This window comes from Eptesicus fuscus, chromosome 7 (assembly GCF_027574615.1).
Source record: "Eptesicus fuscus isolate TK198812 chromosome 7, DD_ASM_mEF_20220401, whole genome shotgun sequence".
NCBI classification, from domain to species: domain Eukaryota; kingdom Metazoa; phylum Chordata; class Mammalia; order Chiroptera; family Vespertilionidae; genus Eptesicus; species Eptesicus fuscus.
In genome coordinates, this window is record NC_072479.1 from 67,543,632 (window position 1) to 67,570,483 (window position 26,852).

Genomic DNA, 26,852 nt, shown 5'->3' on the forward strand with positions numbered 1-26,852 from the left:
TGTGAACCACGCTTTGATCGTGAAATGACCAGAATGTTCCAGAAGACACGGCAAAGTAATTTTGCTTCTTGATGACGCATCATCACACACTTCAAAACCAGTTAAAGACACGTTAAAAGATCTTGCCTGGGAAGTATTAACCCACCCACTGTATTCACCAGACCTTGCTCCTTCAGATTACCACTTGTGCTGATCGATGGCACACACACTTTCTGAGCAGCACTTCAAAACATATGAAGAAGTGGAAAATTGGGTCTCTGAATGGTTTGCCTCAAAACAAAAAAAGTTCCATTGGGATGGTATCCACAAATTACCTGAAAGAAAGGGAACTGTGTAGCTAGTGATGGACATTACTTTGAATAAATCACTTTTGATGTTTTTCTTGAAATTATCATGTTTTCTTTGATTACAAAATCCGCTATTAACTGGTACACCTAGTAAGTGCCTATATCACATACATCCTAGCTTCAAGTCTGGGGTCTCAACCTAGATTTGAACATAAGATGTCAGTCCCAGAGCTCAAATTCTTAGCTATTTTTCTTTACTTGGACTTAAAAAGTGTAGAGGATTTAAACACAGATGGATACCTTTTCAAGTACCTACTGGCCATCTGTATGTCTTCTTTGTAAAGTGCATATTCGGATCCTCTGCCCATTTTTAAATTGGATTGTTTGGGTTTTTTTGCTATGAGTTGTATGCACAGAGTATTTCTCTGTGTTGCTCTTGAATTATATTCACTTCCAAAACTTCTATGTGAGTTTGCATATCTAATATTTAAATCTTAATTTTTTTCCAAGAAAAACATTGCACCTTTTTCTTTAATTATATTAAGGAATTTCCAAATATGTCCTAGGTGATGACATTAAATTTTTACAACTATGTCCTAAAACACTAAGTTAAATATTTATATTGCATTGTTTTTCAGGTGTGAAAATGAAACCAAATTCAAAACAGAAGAAGTATTTTGGGCATATAACTTCTGTCCTACTCCATATTCTTGGACTGCACTTCTGGGCCTTATTTTATATCTCGTTTTCTTTGCACCAGGTAAGCAAGCCTTCGTTGTTATTGTTGTGTTTATTAAATTGTCTCTTCTTAGAGGAGACCAGCTACTTTAAAAAAAAAATTCCTTACATAATGCTTTACTGAAATTTAAAAATTTGTATTTCTCAGGAATGGGACCAATGCCTTGGACTGTGAATTCTGAAATATATCCTCTTTGGGCAAGAAGTACAGGAAATGCATGTTCATCTGGAATAAATTGGATTTTCAATGTTCTGGTTTCACTGACGTTTTTACACACAGCAGAGTATCTTACATATTATGGTAAGAGGGTTTTATTTCCTACTCTATTTTTAGATATGTTATCATTTGTGATCGAAAGACTATATTGTTATATTTCTGTGATGTGTTCTTGTTCTCCCAAGTCCTTGGAAATGCACCTGGGGCAGGTGAGAGGATCTGTCCTTTGCCAAGCAGCACGGCTTCTAGTCCCTCAGTGCTACACAGCTCCACCCACCTTCCCAGCCCAAACATCTCCCAGCTAGCTGTCCCAGGTGGAAATCTCCACAACATGGCTTTGTTTCATGCAGAAACATAACAGTGAATGATAGGAAGATGTGGGCAGGGAGTCCAGGTTAATGCTTAAAGATGGCCCAGGACAGGGACAGAGTCATGTCCAGGAGTAGAATCTGAGTAGAGCTGAAAGCAGCCTCCCACTGTGTCACTCTGCTTTCAGGCCGGGGCACGGGCATATCCGTGTCCACAGAGACCAGCACTCACACTGCCAGGACTGCGAACATGTCCAAAGTGTTCAAGTAAAAATGTGTGGGGACTGTAACTCAAAATATTGGGAAGTGACTGAGGGGAAGACCTTGGGAAGGTACTTCAAGTCCATTTTTACTAAAGTGAAGAGACTGTCTTTTCAGCAAGAGGATTTCTTCACTGTATGTTCACAAGTTGTACTAGGATTGTGAAGGATAAAATAGGTTTTCATTCTAATCTCGCAAGCCTCTATGGTGAATATGGAAGGCCTACTGCTTAGACCATTCTCTGATCACCTCCCCATCACTCACTGCATCCCATGCTCTGGACCAGCAGTGGCCAACTGGTGGTCTTCGAGGTTGGAAAGGTTGGCGACCGCTGGTTTAAGGAAACCTTTGGAGCAGCAGTCACCAACCGGTAGCGTCCGCTGCTCTGGACACTTACTTCTTTTTTGCAAGGACAGGTTTATTTGCCAGCCCACATCCCCAACCATAAATTCCTTGAGCTCAGGCCAGGACTAGGCCTTGTTCACCATTATGTTCCCAGTACCTTCCAAGGCATCTTATTCATTTGATAAGCCTCAGAAGTGATGCTTGAATGACTAAATGCACAGATGAATTTTGGGGATGAGTATAAGAAACATAAAAATCTATTCCTCCTCTCTTCTAAACATGCTGAATTGCTATTTAATCTTATCTTTATAAAATTCTTCTCTCTCCCAATCACCATTTAGAAATATTTATTTTTTTGGAAAGGAAATACACAGGCATTACAAACCGGGTATGTATATTTAAGTATATTCCGCTTTATCTCATTTGGCAATTAAAATTTACCAAAGTTCATAAGCTTATCTTCCTGGCACCATAAACATTAGCACAATAAATATTTACCCATATTTGCTGATTCTTGAGAATGCTTAAATATTTGAAGACCTAAATGTAGACTAATATCCTGAGAGAGCATTTTTTTATAGAAAGGATAGACCAAAAAATAAAAGTCTACACGGTAAGACTTTTGATCGCAAAGCTCCACTTCCTTGAATTTATGCTGCCAGGAAAACATGAGGCAATAGAAGTAAACTTTAAATGGGGCATAGCCAGGCTTCTTTCAAACATCCGGTTAGCAGAGCTCTCTGCTTTTTGCATTAAGTCGAGCTTCTATCAGGTGAGTGCACTGGTCCGTTCGGTCTACTGCTGGCTAATAGAACAACAGTTCAGTTCAAGTGAGTTCTTCCTGTTTGTTGATCCACATTTTAATCTACATGTTAACATTCCTGATTTAACAAATACATACCACAATGATGTATGCCTCTGAAAATACCAGGTCTTCTCATTTCCTCCCTTTTTTGTTTCATACCTCAAATTTTGATTCCTTCCAAAACTGTACTACTTAGTCTTCCTTGGACCCCATCCAGCAATGTTTATTACTAAAAATTATCATTAAAAATTTCACCAATATTCCATTTTATGTGTAGCATGTGTGACTAAGCTGATCCCTTGGAGAGTATTACAATCAGACATGGTCTTTGATTCCTCATTTTGTGTAATTCAATTAAATATTTATTTTAATTTGAAACTTAATATAGGACTCTAATAAAATTTGTTTTCTTCATAATCAAGCTGCAGAATATCTGCACTGTTTAACAATCCTGACAGACTCGGTACAGGCTTTTTTACTTACATTACGGTAGTTACATAACTGATTTGCCCATTACGTGGAACAGATCACAGCCTCCTGAGCCTCCCCACACCTCTAGTTTAACCACAGGTCTCACCAGTGAAGACCACTTACACACCTTTGGCATTTGACTGCTTAAGATTCCTCAAATTTTATAAAAGGATCTTGTATTTCAGTAGAGCTTCCTTGAGATTATTTGCTTCAGGAATTTTCCCAATCAAATTGCTTTAGCACTGACAGATTTGATTAGTCATTTCTAATCATGCCACTACTCCTAAATTGTGAGAGATGACGAATATTTCCTCAATATTACATTTTATAAAGCCAAAGTAGATTTGCTCTGTTACAGGAGTTTAGCAGCCTGGTTTAATCTAAAATACTTCATATGTTCCTATATCACCAGCATCATGATCACCATCCTTTCTTTGTCCCTCTCCACTAAAGATTCCGTTTCTATTCTTAAACTCCACAATTTTGATTATCTGTAATCAAAACACAGTATTTCATCTCCTTTCTCAAAAAGCTAGCTTGCTAGTATCACCTTTTTAATGAAAACATTTCCAATTAATTAGTCATACTAAATCTTATTCTGTTCTATCTCTAACAGCAACTCTTCTTCCCTTGTCATTTATAGAATTTAGTAATGCTACCACTTTTTTGAGCAACTAACATCCAAAATTCTAATAGGCATGTAACATACATTGTTTCTATTACTTTTTTAAATTGCAGTATAGTTGATAAACAATATTATATCAGTTATATTAGTTTCAGATGCACAATATAGTGATTCAACATTTTTATACCTTACAGTGTGATCACCCCACTAATTCTAGTAATCATCTGTCACTGTGCAACATTATAATATTATTGGCTGTATTCCCTTTTCACCCATCTCTGTACCCCTCCCTTCTGGTAATCATCTTTTGGTCTCTGTTTCTATAAATCTGCTTTTGTTTTATTTGTCTGTAGTTTTTTAGATTCCACATATAAGTGAAACTATATGTATTTGTATTTCTCTGCTTAACTTCACTTAGCATAATACCCTCTAGATCCATCCATGTTGTTGCAATTGGCAAGATTTCATTATTTTTATTGCTGTGTAATATTCTATTGTGTGTGTATGTATACCCCATCTTCTTTATCCACTCATAATAAAGGAAACCATCAAAACAAAAAGACAACCTACTGCATGGGAGAATATATTCACAAATGGTATATCCAAAAAATATAAGAAGCTCATACAAGTCAGTAACAAAGAGAAAACAATCCGATCAATAAATAAACAGAGTCCATGAAAAAACATTACTTCAAATAAGAAATAAGAAACTTTTTTAGTTTTATGAAGCTTGGGTAGTATGAACATTTGTTTATTTTTTGCTTTTGTTTCCCTTACTTGAGGAGACATATCCAAAAGGATATTACTCAGACAGATGTCAAATAGTTCACTACCTGTGTTTTCTTCTAGGAGTTTTATGGTTTCAGGCCTTATGTTTAAGGTTTAACCCATTTTGAGTTTATTTTTGTATATGGTGTAGGAGAATGGTCTGGATTAATTTTTTTACATGTATCTATTCAGTTTTCCCAACACTACTTGTTGAAGAGATTGTCATTACTATATGCTTACCTCCTTTTTCATAAATTAGTTTGCCATATAAATGAGGATTTATTTCTGGGCTCTCTATCCTGTTCCATTGATCTTTGTGTCTGTTTTTATGCCGATACCATCCTGTTTTGATTATTATAGTTTTGTAGTATAGTTTGAAATTAGGAACATGGAACCTCCAACTTTGTTCTTTTTCTCAAGATTGCTTTGGTTATTTATGATCTTTTGTGGTTCCATATAAATTTTAGGATTATTTGTTCTAGTTCTGAGAAGAACATCATTGGTATTTTTATAGAAATTGCATTGAGTCTGTAGATAGCTTGGGTCATGTAGTCATTTTAACAATGTTAATCCTAGTCCATGAGCATGGTATATAGCCTTCTGTTTATATTTGTGTCCTCTTTAGTTTCTTTCTTCAATATCTTATAGTTTTCCTACACACTAATAATGAACAATCAGAAGGGAAAATTAAGAAAATAACCCATTTACAATTGCATCAAAAATAATAAAATACCTAGGAATAAATTTCACTAAGTAGGTCAAAGACCTATACATCATTGAAAAAAGAAATTGAAGAGGACACAAATAAATGAAAGTATTTACTAGGCTCATGGATAGGAGGATTAACATGGTTAAAATGTTCATACTACCCAAGCCTCTGCACATTCAATGCAAGCCCTATCAAAATACCAATGGCATTTTTCATAGAGCTGTAACAAATGATCCTAAAAGGATCACAAAAGGCCCTGAATAGCCAAAGCAATCTTGAGAAAGAAAAACAAAGTTGGAGTTATCATTCTACCTGATACCAAACTATACTAAAAGGCTACAGTTTCAAAACAGCATAGTATTGGCATAAAAACAAACACATAGATCAATGGAACAATATAGAGAACCTAGGGGGGAAAACATGCCTAGATGGTCAATTAATCTATGGCAAAGTATGACAAAATGGGATAAAGACAGTCAGTCTTCAATAAATGACTTTGGGAAAGCTGGACAAATTATTTGCAAGAAAATGAAACTGGATCATTTAAATGTATGAGCCAAAACTAAAAAACTCCTAAAAGAAAACATAAGCAGTAAACTCTGACAATGCTCTTAGCAATATTTTTTGGGGATATGTCTCCTCAGGCAAGGTAAAAATAAAAAAATGGGACTTCATCAAACTAAAAAGGTTTTGCACAGTGAAGGAAACCATCAGCAAAATGAGTAGGCAGCCTACTGAGTAGGAGAAGATATTTGTCAATGATACATCCTGCATGGGATTAATATCCAAAATATGTAAAGAATTCATACCAAAAAAGAATCCCATTAAAAAATTGATAAGAGGACATACAGATAGCCAGTACACATATGAAAAGATGCTCAATATCACGAATCATCAGGATTTTCAAATTAAAACTATAATGAGATATCACCTCATACCTGTCAGAATGGCTACCATCAATAAAACAATAGGTGTTGGAGAGCATGTGGAGAAAAGGGAACCCTCAGTGTTGATGGAATTGTGAATTAGTGCAGCCACTATGGAAAACAGTATAGAGGTTACTAAAAATATATATAACAACCTTATGACCCAACAAGTCCACTTCATTGCAGCATTATTTACAATAGCCAGGAAATAGAAGCAACCTAAATGCTCACCAATAGACTCATAGATTCAGAGAACAAATGATGGTTGCCAGATAGGAGGGGGTGGGCAGATGGATAAAAAAGGTAAAGGGATTAAGAAGTACAAATTGGTAGTTATAAAAATAGTCATGGGATGTAAAGTACAGCATAAGGAATATAGTCAATAATATAACTATGTATGGTGTCAGATGGGTACTAGATTTATCAGGATGGTCACTTCATAAGTTGTACAAATGTCTAATCACTATGTATATACCTGAAACTAATATAATATTGTATGTCAACTGTAAGTAGAATATTTAAAAAATTTTAATCACACCAGAAAAAATTTTTCTTAAATAAAAAAATAAGCTTTGTAGTATGTCAGATGGTGATAACTGGACTAGAGTGGTCTAAGGAAGGCACAAGGAGACCAATTAGGAGACTATTTGCAACAGTGCAGATGAGGGAGGATGATATCAGTGCAACGGTAAGAAGTGTCATCTCTCAGATCAGAAAGTAGACTCACTGGGATTTCCTTAACAGATTGGATATTGGAGGGGAGAGTAAGAAAAACGTCAAGGCTGATTCCAGACTTTGGGCATGAGAGACTGTAAGGATAGTGTTGCCATGTACTCCATTAAGTCATGAAATCAGCAGTGTCATAATTTTATGTCATTGCGGAAATATAAAATGAGAATGAAATTTCTCCCTCAGAGTATCCCCAGCCTAGCAGACAAGACAGACAAAATAAATGTGCATAATTATAATACTTCTTGGTATTATGATGGGGTCCTCGGCAAAGTGCTATGAAAGCTCATAGGAAAGAAGCAGCTATCTCCAGGGAAGAGAGGGAAGACCTAAAAGCAGAAGTTATATATGAACCTGGTCTATAGTTCTTGAGTTTGGCATTACATGACTTTAGAAAAATAAACTGCATTATATTCACAGGATTAGAACAATTAGAGTGACCTGGCTGGCAGTAATTTTTTGGTTCCATTTCAGACCACAGTTAATTATGCATGATTGACCAGAAAGAAAAGTCAAAACCAAACCCTCTTTCCATCCTAGGCACACATTCCCCCACCCCACCTCCTAGAAAACATACACACAGCAGGGCCTCAATAACTTAGTTGCACTTAGTATTGTTTTGTTACTACATTGATGAGATGCAGCAAGAACTTAACTCTTATTTATATCAACTAGTAGCCCGGTGCACGAAATTCGTGCACATTGAAAGGGAATTAATTAGATGAAATATTTTAATATTGCTATTTGCCCTTTCTCTATAATAAAAGTGTGAGAGATAAAAGGAAATGAGTACAATGTATATGAAAATAATACATAAATTTATTAGTAGGTAAACAATAACAAAATGATATAACAATAACAAACTGATATAACAATAACAAACTCGTAATATAAAAACAACATTGATGCAAATAATGATTGATAAAGTGATTAAACTTATTCTAATATCTTCCTGTATACCACATTAAGAGTAAAAACACTTTCAGAGTGCTTGACTAATTTCCCTTGAGATAAAGTATTTACAGCTTTAACTTTAACGTAACATGCTCTTTGAACTCAAGAGAAAGCAACAGCCGTAACTGGTTTGGCTCAGTGGATAGAGCGTCGCCCTGTGGACTGAAAGATTCCAGATTCGATTCTGGTCAAGGGCATGTACCTTAGTTGCGGGCACATCCCCCGTAGGAGGTGTGCAGGAGACAGCTGATCGATATTTCTCTCTCATCGATGTTCCTAACTATCCCTCTCCCTTCTTCTCTGTAAAAAAAAATCAATAAAATATTTTTTAAAAATACTTTTAAAAAAAGCGAGAGAGAAAGCAACATATAACTGATCATGTCCAAAAATGGGTTCAGGTAGGAATATTCCTACTCTGTCTAGAGTTTGCCCTTGTGATTTATTAATAGTCATCACAAATGCTGGCATAACAGGAAAATATCTTCGAGTTAATTTAAATGGGTGGCCAGTGTCAGATGGGGACAAATCAATTCTTGGAATCAGAACAATCAGAGATTGTTAATATTTCAGCTTTGATAATGTTAGGTTGCAATCTTTTGATAATAAATCTGGTACCATTACAAAGACCCCATTTACTATTAAGATTTCTCAATAGCATGATGATTGCACCCACTTTCAATTTTAATTTATGACACGGCATTCCAGAAGGAGTAATACTATTAAGAAATTCAATAGGAAAATTTTCCTTTTCAGCATCATCTGTTGAGTCAATGGAATCATCACTCAAATAGGCGTGAAAATCTCCATCAAGTATATCCAAAATTTCTTCATTTAATTTTTGAACGTGCTCATTTTTTGAACAAAGAATTGCATGTTTAGATATATTTTTAATATTATCTATAGATATACTATTTCCAAAGATGGCTTAAATAATAGATCCATTAAAAATCATTTCATGGGGAATTTCAATAATATCCATTCCTAAATGAAAACTGCTATCAAGTTTGCCATCTCCAAGTTTTACTAACCATTCACTATAAGCAGAATCCTCTGATCTCATATTTGTTTTAAGAGACAACTGTCTGAAACATCCCCAAACACTACAGTACTTTAAATCTTATTTGTACTATGGCCAATCGTATAGCATGGCAACACAAAAATCCCCTCTGAAAAGAACTTTCCCACCAAATGCAACATTCAAATTAGCGCCAGCGAGAGCTTTATATGTATGGCACGTGTGCGAGTCAAAGTTTATTTTTATATTTCCAGTGCATCATATGTACCAGTTGGTCGGACGGATGGACAAATGTCGGTCACTTAGCCTTTTATCTATACAGATTATAAGTCATGATTTTAACTTTTTTAAAAATTATCCTTTAATACCTCCAAAGCACAATGAGTAAGAATCGGAAGGTTTATGTGGCTTCTATTTGGTTTCTAGGACAAAGTTCTTTCCTTTACCCACCACACACTTCTCTCCTTTTACTCTTGAATGTTAATTCCAACATAATTTTTGTAACACCTCTTGAAAAGGATCCCACCAAGTTTTTGATAGTCCACATGATAAAACTTATAGAAAAATACAGCATGAGACTTTCATTCTCTCACTAAGTTCTTCATATAACTATAATTCCTCAGCCTCTAAAGAATGAAAAAGGAAAATAAAAGTGCCTTCTCTCATTCCAAGGCCTTTCTCAGTCAGGCAACCACAAAAAGAAAGAATGAGCCTACAATTCATGCCATGTAATCTCTATCAGGCATAATTCAAATCAAATCCCATCATGCAAAGTCTGGGATAATTAAAATGTATAAGAGAACAGTGGTGACCTGGGGGAGAACTTATGAAACCTTGTCTCCTGCTTTTGCTGACTATTCTTTTCGTTATGCTAGACTCCAAGTCCCTATCGGGGACCTGGTCAGATGGCTGTGGGTGCTAACCCACGCCACCTGGATCCGTGATCGGGGACCTGGGCAGCCTGCTGCAGGCATTAACCCACACTGCCTGCCCTGGTCCATGATCCCTGATAGGGGCTTTGAGTCAGCTGCTGCTGGCGGGAGCTGACTCGAAGCCCTTATCCGGGACCTGGGCAGGCGGCTGCGGGCGTTAACCCACGCCGCCTGCCCTGCTCCGCGATCGGTGATGGCGGACCTGGGCAGGCAGCTACAGGCGCTAACCCACGCCGCCTTCCCTGGTCCGTGATCCCTGATCGTGGACTTGGGCAGGTGGCTGCAGGCCTTAACCCACGCCGCCTGCCCTGGTCCGCGATCGGTGATGGACCTGGGCAGGCAGCTGCCCTGGTCTGTGATCTGTGATCGTGGACCTGGGCAGCCGGCTGCGGGCATTAACCCACGCCGCCTGCCCAGCTCTGAGATCGGTGATCACGGACTTGGGCAGCTGGCTGCAGGCTTTAACCCACGCTGCCTGCCCTGGTCCATGATCCCTGATAGGGGCTTCGAGTCAGCCGCTGCCAGCAGCGGCTGACTGGAAGCCCTTATCCAGGACCTGGTCAGGCGGCTGCAGGCGCTAACCCATGCCAACTGCCCTGGTACATGATCGGTGATGGTGGACCTGGTCAGCTGGCTGCCGGCGCTAACCGCCTGCCCCAGTCCACCATCATGGCTTGGATCTCACTGGCATGGGTGCTGCTCTCTCCCCCCGCCATCTTTGCTGGTTTAATGTGTATATTTGCTTCTGATTGGCTGGTGGGCGTGGCTGGTGGGCGTGGCTTATGGGTGTGGCGAAGGTGCGGTCAATTTGCATATTACTGTTTTATTAGGTAAGATTAGTCTAGGTAAAATTGGTTTAATTACACAGCTAACCACTGAACAACACAATTTGAACTACAGTTCCACTTATACATGGATTTTTCAATAAATGCATATAGTACTGTAAATGTATTGCCTTATCCTTACTATTTTCTTAATACAGTATCTTTTTTTCTAGCTTGCTTACTGTAAGAATACAGTATTAATACATACAATATAACAACACGTGTTAATCAACTATGTTAATGATAAAGCCTCCAGTCACACTAGGTTAAGGCAACTGCAAAGGCTTCCTAACCCCGCCTTGTTCAGGAATTAACCGAATATCATTTTGCCTCAGTTCTAAAAACCTACTGATGATGTTAAGTGAGGACTTACTGTACATTATTTCCATCACAGGAGCCTTCTTCCTCTATGCTGGATTCGCTGCTGTGGGACTCCTTTTCATCTACGGCTGTCTTCCTGAGACCAAAGGGAAAAAATTAGAGGAAATTGAATCCCTCTTTGACAACAGGCTCTGTACATGTGGCGCTACCGATTCTGATGAAGGGAGATATATTGAATATATTAGGGTAAAGGGAAGTAACTATCATCTTTCTGACAACGATGCTTCTGATGTGGAGTAATTTTCAACTGCTGATATATGTGGTTATTAAACAAACTTGGGAGAAAAAAGCAGCAATTGGTGACCTCACTGCCCTGCTTCTAATCTGGTTCTTTCCACAGTCCAGTTTTGGATGACTTCTTATTCTAAAATCCTTGATTAGGAGGAAGATGCAATCATGTTGACACTTTTTTTTCGTAAGTAGAAATGTAAAAATATATATATTTACAGAGATTTTAAAATAATAATCATTGGACAAATATGTGTAATTCCTTTCTGAGATAGTCTAAAATGAATATTGTATTCAGTGATTTCAGTGGTATCCTTTTTTCCTAAGACCATATATAACTATTAGTGGCAATTAAGTCAGTGCTAATCTAGCTGAATCATGTATGTGATATAAAGAAACATTCTAGGATATGGTCTAAGATGTTTTCTATCAAAACCTGGCCTATTGGCCCTAAATTTTCCAAGGACAAGTATCTTATCTGTGATCAGCTATTAGAAAGTAAATTCCATTAAGCTTTCATCAACAAATTCAAGTGCCTCCTACTTGGGCACAGCTGTCTTATCTCCTTTGGATTCCACATTTTGGTTTCTCTCTCCAAGACAGATCTTGAGAGTTCTTCAGAAATTGACTCCACACAGAATCTTTTGAACATTATGAAAAGCAGGTCTTTTGGGGTATATTTTCATACATATTTTTTGCATCAGTGATAAGTGTACATTTGCACAGATAAGCTAGCAAGTTTTGATAAGTATATTTTATTGCTAGAAAAGTCAGAAAGAAAAGATTTTTATGGATCCCTAACTGAGTCAGTCACTTAGGTATGGAACTATAAATATAAATAGCACTAGATCTTCAACTGCATTTCAGGGCCGGCTTTTGTACATGCCAAATCACTTGATACTCACCACACCTTTGCACATCAATTCTTGAGTCCTATTTGTGCCTTTATTTGTGTTATATAAATAGCTGCTATCAGACTATTTCTCCCTTCTTTTATTCAAATAATTTCTGAAACAAAAAAGGAAGAAAATCAGTGACAAATAATCCTGCTATTGTTGCTATTTAAATAGTGGGACTTATTTTAACTTTTTATTAATCTTCCTAAGGGAATTGTCACTTTTTTTTTTTTTTACTTAGTAGTACTTGTCTTTTTTTTTACTGTAAGAGCATAAACTAGTTTTTATTTTGCACACCCTTTCTCATTTTCCCTGACAATTTACATCTTCCACTATCCCCCAAAAAACAACAACACATAGATTTGTCTGTGGATGTTTCCTTTTACTCATGCTTAACTTGAAATTTTTTTCCTTCTTGTCTAAAAATTGTGATTTACTATTAGAATAGATTAATGGTTCTCACATAGCACACATCTTTAAGAAATTTTGACTTTCTGCATTTCTACAATGTCTTTTCAAAGTATTTATTGGTTTTTATGTTCCTTCATCAGTGAACTCTAATTTTTGTTCTTATATATTAAGAACTATCTAGTATATATACAAAGTTACTTGCTAGTTCCAGTGAAATTATGAATGACTCTTCTTTGGCCAGTTATGAATGCATAAGTTTGATGCATTTTAACATGGCTTTAAACATCTAATAAGGTATTCTTGGGAGTGAAAAGGTGGCTATCTATAAATTCATTGTGTTTCTGCCAGTCTCTGAGATATTTTTTCATCTCTTTAAGTCTGGCTTGTTCACATCACAATGTCAAAGCTGAGAATGTAGCCAAGAAGATTCATTCTCTAAGTCACCAGGTGTGTGATATGTGCTTTGTGATATGTCACTTTACTGGTAAAAAAAAATTTGTTTTGATCACTGCATATAATAAAACATTTATTTTACAGAGTGTTTTTTTCCTTGAATTTTAGGAGGTGCTTTGACAATTCATTTCTAAGTGGATATTAATATTAATTTGCCCCATAAGAGCAGATGTGATTTCATAGAGAAAATTATTATTCTATTGGTATTTCTTATCTGTGTTATTCTATTTGTATTTCTTATCTGTGTAATATTTCATAAGGTAAAGTGAAGTGGAAAAGGGTCTGTTGTATAGTAAAATCAAAATATGATGGGGAGAAAAAGTATTTAGACCAATAAAGTACTCACCTTAATAATTCTTCTAATTTATCCAAATAATTGCCTCAGTTCTTCTCTTTATTATATATGTAGCCTTAACTCAGCTGGGCTGAATGCACAGTAACTTTATTAAATGAGCAACTCAACTCTTATTTTTTTGTAAAGCAGAACATGGCCAGTTTCCCTGACATATGCAAATGGTGTTTTCAACTTTATACCCATAAATGCACATTGTAACAGGGAAAATTTACCACAGTCCTACTCAACCCCTTCTTTAAAGGACTATTTGTTATTTATATAGCGATAAAGATAATATTCCATATCTTTGAAGTACAGAACAGAGAGGCACAGTATAAGAGTTATTTATAATTTTTTAAAAACAAATAACTACTTCAAAAGGAACCTTATACAATTAGGGATTATTTTTTAGATTCAGTGAATATTTGTAGTATATTAAAAATTTAATGTTTGAATTTTGAAAGTTTTTTTATATTTATTCACCTTTTAAGTTCTCAGCGTTTAGTTACCACTATCAACTTGAAAACATTCTGTTTGAAATATCATCAAATATATATTTTATAGGACAATTTACATATAGTTTAACCTACCATATTAAAACGCATTAAGCATCATGTATTTAACTGAAATTTCAGGTCTGCTTCTAGACATACTGCAAGTTCAACAGATGTAAATTGAGTTTTAGGAAAACATAGTGAAGAAAGCTGTAACCCCTATTAAGGCTTATTAGCTGAATGGCTGATGAGATCTGCACTAGACTTGAGAAATAATACCTTTCCATCTGCATCTGAACACTTAAGTCTGAAGATGATGTCAGATAGGTTTTAAAAATATGGTATTAATATTTTTCTTCATTATAAACATTCCTGATAATTTTTATTGTTGCATCTTAGTCAATAATTACCAAGCATATGATTTTAATGTATATGTAAAAGGTCTAACTTAAAACTAGACTTAAAAGGTTTGAAATTTTGTTCCCAATCATATGCAGTAGTTAGTTCACTGATGAAAATGCTATGAGGGTAATGCTATAAAGTCCTTTCTTATAGCTTTATTTTACCACTAAATAAGATTAAATATATGAATATGAATATAAATATGTTTTTTAAGTAATTCACTCTAAAACAAGAAATCTGTTAAAGAATTTAGACATTATTTTCTCTAATTTCAATCAATTATCCAGAGGAAGAATGAACAGGAAAAACATAAGTTGACAACTTATCCTTTTTCTTTTTCTTCAGAAAGTAAAATTGAAATGGATTATAATAATCCATAGAGTCAGGGGGAAGATATTCTAGAAAATGCTATCCATATGTTATCTAAGACAATCTAATGACACTAATATAGTTTATAAATACTGGAATACAGTGAAAGGACTGGAAGGATTGTTTTGATTTTTTTCATAGGCACAGTAATTAAAAACAACATTCGTGAGATATTTCTCTATAATCAGATTTTTTAAACCATTCTCCTACATAAAATCTCAAATTATACTAAGCACCCAATAACTGACAATTGTTGTGACAAGTTTTCAATTACCAAATTGAGACCTTTTCACTAACAGCAAATACAAGAATAATATACCTGGCCAGGAGCAGAGAATTCATAATATGTGCTTTATAACAAAATGTATTAAATTGTGGATAAAATTTACAGCTCATGTGTGAAGTGCTGCCTCTAAAAAAATTCAGAATTGTTCTGTGGATTAATTTTAATGTCCTGTTTTCTGTCATGTTCTATTAATTTTCTTAGCCTCCTGTACAGTAATGTTAATCTAACTGATGAAGTGATTCAGGTTATAGCAGTGAATCAAAGATCGGTACATGCAGTTCTGGGTGGACAATTTTGCCGTTTTATAAAAATAGCATCATTTAAAAATGCCAATCAGCTAACTGCTATCAACTCTCTTATATACTGTCTCGTAGACAACGAAATTTTTGTGTGCCAGTAATCATCAGAGATATATTTTGTAAGTACTAATCATGTTCAGAAGTACATGAAAGAATTTTATTCAGATTTGCTTGTAAGTGTTAAACAATATAATTCCTATAAATTGTTACTTTGTACGTATAAAATAGTCTGCTGCACTTGAGTGATTTGGTCTGTGGAATGTTAAATACTTACCTTCATTTAGCAGTAATATTCAGATTTTTGTTTTAGACAGTTAAGTTCATGTGTTTGTCATATCAATATAAATGAGAAAATGGAGCCTACATGTACTTAAAAGGTAAAAACCAGTATTTTGTAAAGTTTTAAAATGTTAGCAAATTTTAATATTCAAGTAGCATTCCATCTCATTTCAAGGTTAAACAAACATGAGACTGAACTCTAGCCAAAGTAGAAAATTTATACTCTACATGTCCAAGCTAGTTCTTAACAGCTTTTGGACTATATCTCACTTGATGTTATAATATCCTTTATTTATAATGTTCAAATTTCTATTTAGAAGCTCTAATGTATATCTAGACTAAATCTAAACAGTTTTATGCTTTTAAAATATGTTTTCAAAGTATATATTTTATTTTCTGAGTGCATGTTATGGAGTGTTTAATATTCACATGTCTTGGCAAATCCAATATAAGTATTTATTCCTACATGTGACATATGAGATATGTCTTAAAAATTATGAATATGTATAATTTCCTTCAAAGTCATTCTAGCCTATAGCTGTATCAAAAGTATTGTATATTTTATGGAGATTTGTGATGTATATGTAAATGTTTTTTAAGTTATTTTATTGAAGTTTATCTTTACATAAAATTAAAATCTTTTTTTAAAAAATGTGTCAGTGCCAGAACTATAAACGAAAATAAATAAAAGTTAAGACAATTCATTCTCATTTATCTTCCTTGTACCTTTGTATTTTTTCTAATTCTTGTCCTTAGATTTTGGGCTCTAGTTTACATAGTAAAAACATCCACAAAAATTTACCTCTGCGTATTTATGCAATCCTATTCATTTTAAAGATATTTTCCTATTTTGATCATGGGTAGACTCATCTTTAAAAAATAGTTTCTAAGACCTAAAAATTGTTCCAAAGAATTATTCTAAATAGTAAATATAAAACTTTGAAATGAAGTGCTTAGGAACCCTTGAAATATTTCTGGTAGTTGTCAGAACAAGATGTTTCCATGGAGCATTATGTTGGGTTGACAAAAACTATTTTTGGTTGTTGCTTTGTATAAAAGAAAAAAATACCTGCAGGATGACCAGTTGACAGTCCTTTTGGGACACTTTTGCTCTCTACTATCATTCTGCCCCAACTGTAGCTTTTATTTGTAATATTATGTTTGATCTGGATACCTACTAGACTTATTCCACAGTTAGGCTGGGCCATCCTGAGTCCAGCTATAAAAACAACCCCAGCAGACCCTCTGAAGACACTAAGATCTGCTATAACTCAAAGGCTTACAATGCAGTTGCAACTTAACCAAGGATTCTGATGGCAGCAGGTAAGGTTAAAATACTACAGTCAAAATGACCCTTGTCAATCCCATAAACTATGTATAAAGTCACCACTCACCTGGACAACTGAATAGTGTGGTACTTGTCTGAATCAGCGGTCAGAGAAGTCCTCATGTCATTGCCCAATCTTGTAGGGTAAATGTTGTTGTCCTTTTATCAACATTACAACTTAAATTGAGAATATTTTGGTGGCTTGCCCAAGATCACACTGGAGGAAGTGGTAAACTTCTCTGCACTGACAACTCCAGCAGTCTTCCTCTCCGTCCTCATTCAGAATGTCTTCTTGTCAGATCCAGGCAGAAAGATTAAAAAACAGACATTGTGGAATTCCTGTATTATAATTTAAAGAGTGTGCAGAAAAAGAATCACATACCTCATTTTAAACTGGACTATAGACACAAATACTGAAAACCTTTGATTTGGGGATTCTTATCCAAATATGAAGCAGTATATGGTACACTGTTTAAGGGGTCAGACTGAAGGCAAATTGTCTAGGTCTGAATCCCAGCTTTTAACTTGCTGCCCAGTAACCTCAATTACACAGAGTTACTCTATGCCTCACTTTCTTGTCTGTAAATGGAGATGTCGTTACTGTCATATATGTGTTGTGGGGGTTACATCAGTTAATCATGTAAAGCACTCAGAGCAATGACATGAAGTGCTGATGACTGGGGCTGTTCTTAGTGTCATCGTCTGTATGCTGTCCCTGATGCTGCTAATGTCGTCATCTCCAAAGTACAAGCAATGTGCTTATAAATTCCCTTCCTGGGAACAATCACTAGGAACAGGAGCACGTGGGCTTCTTTGACATAGAACCTACAGGCTGTGTGACTGCCACAGCCAGGCTCCCTTCTGACCAGAATAGTTTGAGCTGACCTGGCTGATGTCCCTCCTCCTTTCTCCATCTCTTCCATGAACATCCTTCTGAATGGCACTGTTGATAAGACATCCTCATTGTCTCCAGATTAACAACATTTAATGTACAGTTTCTATTTATATGATCTCACTGTCAAGAAACAAAGTAATTTTAGAAAATTTCTCAGTCACCTTTCACCATTTAAAAAATAATTATTGAAACCCCCTCCAAATGAAAACTGACATTATCCTTTCACTAATTGGCTATATTGAAATTAAGTTCATATTACTACAGATGCTATGAATTCAATATGAAACATTATAGTATTTTTTTCCTAATATTTCATGTTCTTTTCCATTCTACTTACAAAAATTAATTTCAGACAGTCAGTACATAGAGCAAATTTTTTACATAAAGGGAAATACTGGTATACGTTACTTTTAGCAAATGGATACTAAACTTAAAAAAAATCAACCTAAAAACAAACAAACAAAAAACCTCACAGACACAGACAACAGTATGGTGGTTAGAGAAGGGAACTAGGGGAAAGTAGCAAATGGTAAAGTGGGGATAAATGGCGATGGATGGAGATTTGACTTTGGGTTATAACACACAATACAATATACAGATGATGTATTATAAAATTGTACATTTGAAACCAAATTTTAGTAACCAATGTCACCCCAATAAATTTTAAAAAACAAACTTGTTAGAGCAGTAGTTCTCGAAGTGTCCTCAGACTCGTAGCACAGACATTGCCCAGGAGTTTGTTACAAATGCAAATATGTGGGGCTCACCTGATGTAGTGAATCAGAATCTCTGGAGATGTAGGCCAGAAAATTGTGTGTGTGTGTGTGTGTGTGTGTGTGTGTGTGTGTGTGTGTGTGTGTGTGTGTATGAAATATAATCAACATATAAGTTGTGTAAGTTTAAGATATACACAATTTAGATTTGATACATTTATATATTGCAATATGATTAACACCTTAGCTTTAGCTAACACCTCTATCACATCACTTAATTATCATTTCCTTTTTGTGGTGGGATCAATTCAGATTGACTCTATTAGTAACTTTCAAGTTTAAAATACAGAGCTGTTGTCGATACCACTAAGCTGTGCATCAGTCTCCAGGAATTACTTACTAGTGCCAGTTTGTGCCCTCAAACAACATCTCCCAATCCCCAACAGCCTCTGGTGACCACCATTCTACTCTATTTTTACCAGTTCATGTTTTTAGTCCAGGAAACTAGATTTTAACAAACACTGGCTGATTCTGAAGCACATGAGAGTGTGGGAACCACTGCATTAAAATTTTGAAATCACCACTTTGAAAAGGAAATAAGCATCATGTTCTTTCAAGAGGTGAGCTCATCTGTGAATCCTATATAATAAAAATGTAATATGCTAATTAGACCAGATGTACTTTCGTACGACCTTCCCGACGAAGCCGGGGCTGTGAGGGAAGCCCAAGAGCGGATGCCAGAGGGAAGCCAGTGCTGGCAGCCAGGGGAAGGAAGGCCTACTCTTGCATGATTTTCATGCATCGGGCCTCTAGTAACAACTGATTGAGAAGATTTATATGCAAGTTAGTTAGGAATTCATAAAGCTAAGTCATTTCTACCTTGGGGCTTTGCACGTGGTGTCATTTCTGCCTTGTATGCTTGTCATCTGTTCTTTATGTGTCTAGTTCCTTCTTGTCATTCAGGTATCAGGTAAAAATCATCTCCTCTGAGAGCCTACCTTGACTAGACAATTTAACTGTGCCCTTCCTGTCCAATACATTATCATGTAACCTTAGTTTATTTTCTTCCTAGTATTTACTATTGAAATTTTTATTTCTTGTCTGTTTCTACTACTAGAACATATACTGCATGAGAGTAAGGAACTTGTATTACTTTCTACTGACTCCAGCATAAAGTACCTAGCATATAGTATGTGCTCAATAAATGTTTGAAGAATGAATGGATGCATGCATCACAGGTGCTCATGTGGCCCACAAGAGAGGATTGGAAATTTTCCCTGGGCTGGAAAGAAATGGTTAAAATGACATCAGGGCACTAGGCCAATATCAATAGCATGCTTTATAAATGAACCTTTGTACAGCAAAACTCTTAAGCAGCAAATTCCTTACGGTACGTGAATTCATGTGTATTCACATAAACACATTAGCATAACAAATTTGGTTTGTTTCTTATGAGTCCTATTAATGGAGGAGGAAACCTAGTAAGAAATATCATTAAAAATTAAGATAGCAAAATTGGGATGGGATTTGCATGTTTCATAGTAAGTTATTCTATTTCTGCATTTTATTTATAGAATAATAACTCACTCTTTATATGCCAGATACTTTATACAGTAAGTCCCCACCTAACGTTGTCAATAGGTTCCGTGATTTTAAGTGGAAAAAAGATAAAATGAGACCAATTTTACCACAGGCTAATTGATAAAAAAGGAGGTAAGCCATAGCATCTAATCAGCATTGTAACAAAATGGCATCAAAAGAAACGATGTTATTTGAGGACCGCCTGTATTCATCATTTCATTCCAGCCTCACAAAACTCTATATCAAAAGTACTAATATTCCCCCTATTTTATTGTTTCTTTTTTGACAATGAGCTTTATATAGAAATTTTTATAACTGCCTCTACCTGAAAATTTTTGTAGGGTCACTGGTTATGGATTTAGGGACTAAAACATAACTACTGGATAAAACTGACAGTATAATTTAGAGGCAAAAGTGAAAGGATTGGGCCATGGCTGATGTGGCTCAACTGGTTGTGTGTCATCCCATGCACCAAAAGGTTGCCACTTAATTCCTGGTGAGGGCACATGCCTGGGTTGGGTGTTTGCAGGAGGCAGTCGATCCCTGGTAGGGGGTGTGCAGGAGGCAGCCGATCAATGTTGTTCTCTCACAATGATGTTTCTTTCTCTTTCTCTCTCTCTCCCCCTCTCCCTCCCTCCCTCCCTCCCTCCCTCCCTCCCTCTTCCTTCCTCTCTCTCTGAAATTCACTAAAAAATATTTTTTTAAAGTGAAAGGATTGGGATTTAAAGTCTAAAATTATCAGTAATTTCTAAAAAAAAAAAAAAATGCCCAAATTTAATTTATGAATGAACCCACAGGATCCTAATAAGCTTCCATGCTCTTAAGTCTGCTCTGAGTGAAATTAATATAGTTACTCCAGCTTTCTTTTGATTCATGTTAGTATGGTGAACCTTTTTTTCCATCCCATTACTTTTAACCTATATGAATCTCTGTATTCAAAGCTGGTTTCTTAAAGACAACATATAGTTGGGTCTTGTTTCTTGATCCAATGTGACAATTTGTATTTTATTTGGTGTAGCAACTGACACTTAAAGTGATATAATACTGGCTATATTTGTTACTGATTTCTATTTGTTGTCTTTGCTCTTTGTTCTTATTTTTGTTTTCCACTTTTCTACCTTTTGTGGTTTTAACTGAACATATTATATGATTCCATTCCTCTCTTTTCTTAGCATATCAATGATACTTTTTTCATTTTCTAGTGATTGCCCTAGAATTTGCAATGTACATGTACAACTAATACAAGTCCACTTTCTAATAGCACTACAACCTCCCTTCACAGGTAATGCAAATCCTATATAATAAAGAGGTAATATGCAAATTAACCCTCATACCCTCACAAGATGCCTGCCTATCACTAAGCTGACAGGGGGGTTAGTGAGGGAAGGCCAAATGACTGAACAGCAGGCTGTGTGGGGTGACCAGGCTGGCGGGGGGGCAGTTGGGTCAACCAGGCCAGCAGGGGGGGCAGTAGGAGGTGACTAGGCCAGCTGGGGGGCAATTAGGGGTGACCAAGTTGGCAGGGGGGGTGGGGTGCAGTTGGGAATGACCGGTTTGGCAGGAGGGGCAGTTAGGGGCGACCAGGCTGGCAGAGGGGGGCAGTTGGGGGTAACCAGGCCAGAAGGGGGGGTGAAGTAAGGGGTGACCAGGCCGGTGGGGGGAGGCAGTTAAGAGTGACCAGGCTGGCAGGGAGGGGGCAGTTGGGGGCGACCTGGCCAGCAGTGGGGGGGCAGTTAGGGTGACCAGGCCAGTGGGGGGGGGCAGTTAGGGGCGATCAGGCCAGCATGCAGAGGCAGTGAGGGGTGATCAGGCTGGAAGGGGTGGGCAGTTAGGGCCGACCAGGCAGGCAGGCAGGTAAGCGATTAGGAGCCAGCAGACCAGGATTGTGAGAGGGATGTCCCTGGGATCGGGCCTAAACCAGCAGTCGGACATCCCCCAAGGGGTCCCGGATTGGAGAGGGTGCAGGCCGGGCTGAGGGAACCCCCCACCCTGTGCACGAATTTTGTGCACCAGGCCTCTAGTACCTTATAAGAATAAAATATTCCTAATTTCTCTCTTCTGTCCCTTGTATCATTGCTGTCTTTCTTTTCACTTGTATAAAAGCTACACACTGAAAACACTGTTGCTATTGTTATTTTGAACACTGTTATTTGTTCCATCCATTAATAAGAAAAATAAGTTTTTCATTTACCTTCACCAGTTCCTTCTGTAGTGCCCACCACAGCCTCGAGGCCCACAGTTCAAGGTGCACGAATTTGTGCATTGGACCCCTAGTTAAGAATATAAAGAAGGTAGGAGGGGCCTCAAAACGAGCCAGCTCCACACCCATATATGGTGATTAAAAATCTGCAGAAATATCTCAGATTGTGGAGGTCCCCTCTGAAGATCAAGGAATCCCAACTTTTTCATAGTTCCCACACACAGACTTGCTTGCTCTGAGCTTCAACCCTGGGCAGCAGCTCAAAAAGCACCAGAGTCACATGGGAAGGAACTGAATTGTCTTGCTTTGGGACAAAGGTTGCAGGGGCAGGTTTGTCACAGACAGAAGTGCTGGCAGAGGCCATTGCTCCTACAGAGCTGACAAGCGGGTGCCATATCCGAGTCTCCATCAATCTGGCTAACAATGTTCACCCCACCTTTGTGATTCCCTGAGACCCTGCTCCACCCAACTTGCAGGCCCACACAAGATATTCCAGTGGCTTTTCCATGCAAATGACCTGTCTTGGCTCATGCTGTGAACTTTCCTAAAATCTCTCAAAGGTTCACAAACCCAGACATGTAGCATTAAATACATATCTGTCAATAACTACTTTAAATACAAATGAATTAAATGCTGCAATGAAAAGATATGTGGAGGCTGAATGGATAACAAAGCCCTTACAAGTGTCTAGAAGATACTCACTTCAGAAGGAAAGACACACAGACTGAAAATAAAGGGATGAGAAAAGGTATTTCATAAAAATGGAAACAAACAGAAAAAACAAACCACTAGGATAGCAATACTCATACCAGACAAAATATACTTCAAAACAAAGGCTATAACAAGAAACAAAAAAGGACCCAGCAACTCCACTTCTGGGCATCTATCCAAAGAAAGCCAAAACACTAAATAAAAAAGACATATACATCCATATATTCATTGCAGCATTATTTACAACAACCAAGATACGGGTAACCTAAGTGTCCATCTACAGATGAATAGATAAATAAATGGTGCATATATACAATGAAGTACATATGACTCAGGCAAAAAAAAAAAAAAGAAATCTTGCCTACTGCAGCAACATTTATGCTGAGTGAAATAAGATAAGCAGGAAAGACAAATGCCACATGATTTCACTTATATGTGGAATCTTAAAATCAAAGAAAAAATTAACAAGCAGACCAGAAGGAGATTCACAATTACAGAGAACATTTCGATGGTTGTCAGATGGGAATGGTGTTGGAGAATGGGTAAAAAAGGTGAAGAGATTAAGAAAAATAAATTGGTAGTTACAGAATAGTATGAGGATGTAAAGTGCAGCACAGGGACTATAATTAATGATACTTTAATAACTTTGTATGCTGTCAGATGGGTGCTAGATTTATCAGTGCGATCACTTTGTAAGTTATATAAATGTCTAATCACTGGGTTGTATACCTGAATCTAATATAATATTATATATCAACTGTAATTGAAAAATAAAAAATTATTTTAAAAAATGTCTAATTCTAAAACTGTAAAATCTAACATCAGAATTGTCATAAGTCTTTTCCATTCATTCTTATAGGTCTTAATTTTTTCAAGTATAGAAGCAGTTGAATGGCTCCAGTTTTATTAAATTTCATATATTTTCCATGAAGACAGCACACTGTTATTCTCTATGTTACTGAACTAGGTCTTCTTAGTTTGGGATTTTAGGTATATAATTACATTTTTAATGGTAGATTTCTCCATGGACCCCAAACATGAGTGACAAAAAAGACTGTAGCAACACACAAAGCACAGTTCTGGAGAAGCAGTGGCTAAATAACAAATCAAATAAATGGTGTGAACTCAATGGAAAATATCAAGGTCAGCTCCTAGAAACGTATGTTAATATAAAAACAGTATCAAGCACAGTCATTAAGAGCAGGCTTTGAATAGATCTTTGACTTGGATCCTATAGCCACTAGATTATACTACCTTGGGAAAATCATTTCACCAATTTAAACTTAAATTTTTTATATATACAGTGAGGATAATAATCCTAATGTGGGAATTAAGAAGTAATGTATGTAAATTATTCTTGTGTCTTCCACACAGTTAAGGTTAATCAACAAATAATTACTGACTGCTTACTATGTACTAGGTACAATTCCGAGTAATACAGTGGCTCTGGACCTATAAAATGTACATATAGTTCAACATATTCTAATAGTTATCATCATGCCCTAAGGCAGAAATTATGGCATTAAAGTCAAGGTGAAGTGAAAGTGAAACTAGAATCATGAACTAGAGCCACAGTCAGAAAGTAACTAAGGTAAAAGCAACAAGAACAGATTCAAAGGGGAAATGTGAAGTGACCCAACTGCGTTTCTAGAAGGAAGCTGCTTTAAAAGTTAAAGCCAGATACATGAAGTTTGGGTTATTGCTCCAATTCATTTAATAGCACCAAATGAGTTTATTGAGAGCCCACTGTGTGAAAAGCATTATTTTAGACCACATACATTTTTACTTTTTTTTTTTTAATGTATCTTTATTGATTTCAGAGAGGAAGGAAAAGGGAGAGAGAAAAATATCAGTGGAGAAAGAATCACTGGTCCACCTGCCTCCTGCAGGAATGGGGAGCGATTCTGCAACCTGGGCATGTGCCCTGACCGGGAATCAAACCATGATCTCCTGGTTCATAGGTCAATGCTCAAACACTGAGCCACTGCAACCAGGCTAGACCCTATACATTTTTTAAAAATACTAGTGCAAAACGGAGTTCTTGCTCTCAACAGTAAATGTAAAAAAGTGGATAATAAGACATATAAACATGAACTGTTCCAGTTATCTAATGCTTTGTAACCACTTCAAAGCTCTTAGTAGCTTAAAAGAACACATTTTGATCACAAATATTCAATCTAGCAGGGCTAGCTTAATTCTATACATCTTTGTCCAGGAATTTATAAAGCCAGAAGGCTGTTTCAACTCACCCATCTGGTGCCTGGGCTGAGAAAACCCAAAAGGCCGGTACGGGGAAAGCTGGGCTCCTAGGCAATCTTAACCTATCTCTATATTGTCATTCCACATGGTCTTGCCTACCTGGAGGCTTTACCATACCCAGACTTCTTAAATGGCAGCTCAGGGCAACAAAGGCCTGTGCCCTGAAAGAGGGAATGAGAAAATAGTAACTATATCATTTTCATAACATAGTCTTCGAAGTCACGCATCATCACTTCCACCTCTTTTTTGTTAGAAGCCAGTCATTAAGGTTCACCCATATCAAAGGAAGAGCAATTAGACTCCATTTTTTGTGGAAGGAGAGCCAAAGAAATTGCAAATATAACTTCTAGCCTCAAATTAATTACATTACTTTCATGCAAAATACACTGCCCACTTCCCAAAATAACCCCACATCTGCAAAAGTCTTACCTAATATGGCACCAGGCATAGGTTCAAAGTCCAGAATCACATTCACGTGTGTATGAGACTCTTCAGAGGCTATTTATCAAGTATAGCTCCTCTAATATAGCTCTTTTTAATATGAAGACCTGGTGAAATAAAGAGACAAGTTACATGTCCTCTGCATACCAACATTCAATGGTGGAAAAGATATATTACAGACTTTTCCACTGAAATGAGGGAAAAGAGAGGCAAACAGGAGTCACCAATCCATAACAATTCTGAAGTTCAGCCATTTGCACATAGTGATGGTTCTCTGAATCAGACCTGATGCCTGGAATTGCTGCACAGCATCTCTATAGGTTTTAGCTCTACCCTCTGAGCTCATGGTTCCACTCCCTTAGTCATCCTTTTCCATTAAAAAAATTGCTGATGTTTTTAGCTAAGTAGTTTTACCAGCCTGCTTCCTGCCAGTAGTATTTCAAAAGTACAAAGGCCTCTTTTCATATTGTAATGGCTTTGTCCCTTTTAATCCAAGCAGGTAGTGTTTCTGCAAGTACACTTCTCTTAAAACTATGTGGGTCTCTTATGAATCATACTGGGGTTCAACCAATTAGAAAAAAAGCCATACCCCAAAAATTCAAAATTGGTTTCCTTAAAAGCACCTATTATTGAACATGGACAATTTTCAATGCATGCTCTTTAAGAACCTTAGAGGTGTTTATCTGAGATACCATCACAAATCTTTGAGGTCTTGGCAGCACTCTAAACTCTTGATACCACCTCACATTTATGAAGTCTTTGCAGATAATGGACTCCCCTGACGTTAACTTTATTCCCTAATTTTCCTGACAGTGTCCTGGAATTAATCTTTGTCCAAACTCTTTTCATACTTTCACTTAACACAATCATATTGCATTTTATTATAGGCAGCTAGAAGCAGCCAGGTGGCATCATCAAGTGCATGTAACTTGGGATGTGATCTCAAGAAACACTGCTGTGGAACTGAAGGAGTGAGACA

General features: G+C 36.7%; 1 protein-coding gene across 1 annotated transcript in view; it reads left to right on the forward strand.

Annotated features, from left to right (window-relative positions):
* Positions 1-13,942, forward strand: part of SLC2A13 (solute carrier family 2 member 13) — a 288,312-nt gene extending 274,370 nt beyond the window's left edge. The window contains exons 8-10 of the mRNA XM_008140555.3: positions 926-1,047; positions 1,174-1,326; positions 11,309-13,942. Coding sequence (XP_008138777.2) covers positions 926-1,047; positions 1,174-1,326; positions 11,309-11,535 — 502 coding nt within the window. The 3' untranslated portion in view covers positions 11,536-13,942. The remainder of the gene's footprint in view (positions 1-925; positions 1,048-1,173; positions 1,327-11,308) is intronic.
* Positions 13,943-26,852: the final 12,910 nt, after the last annotated feature.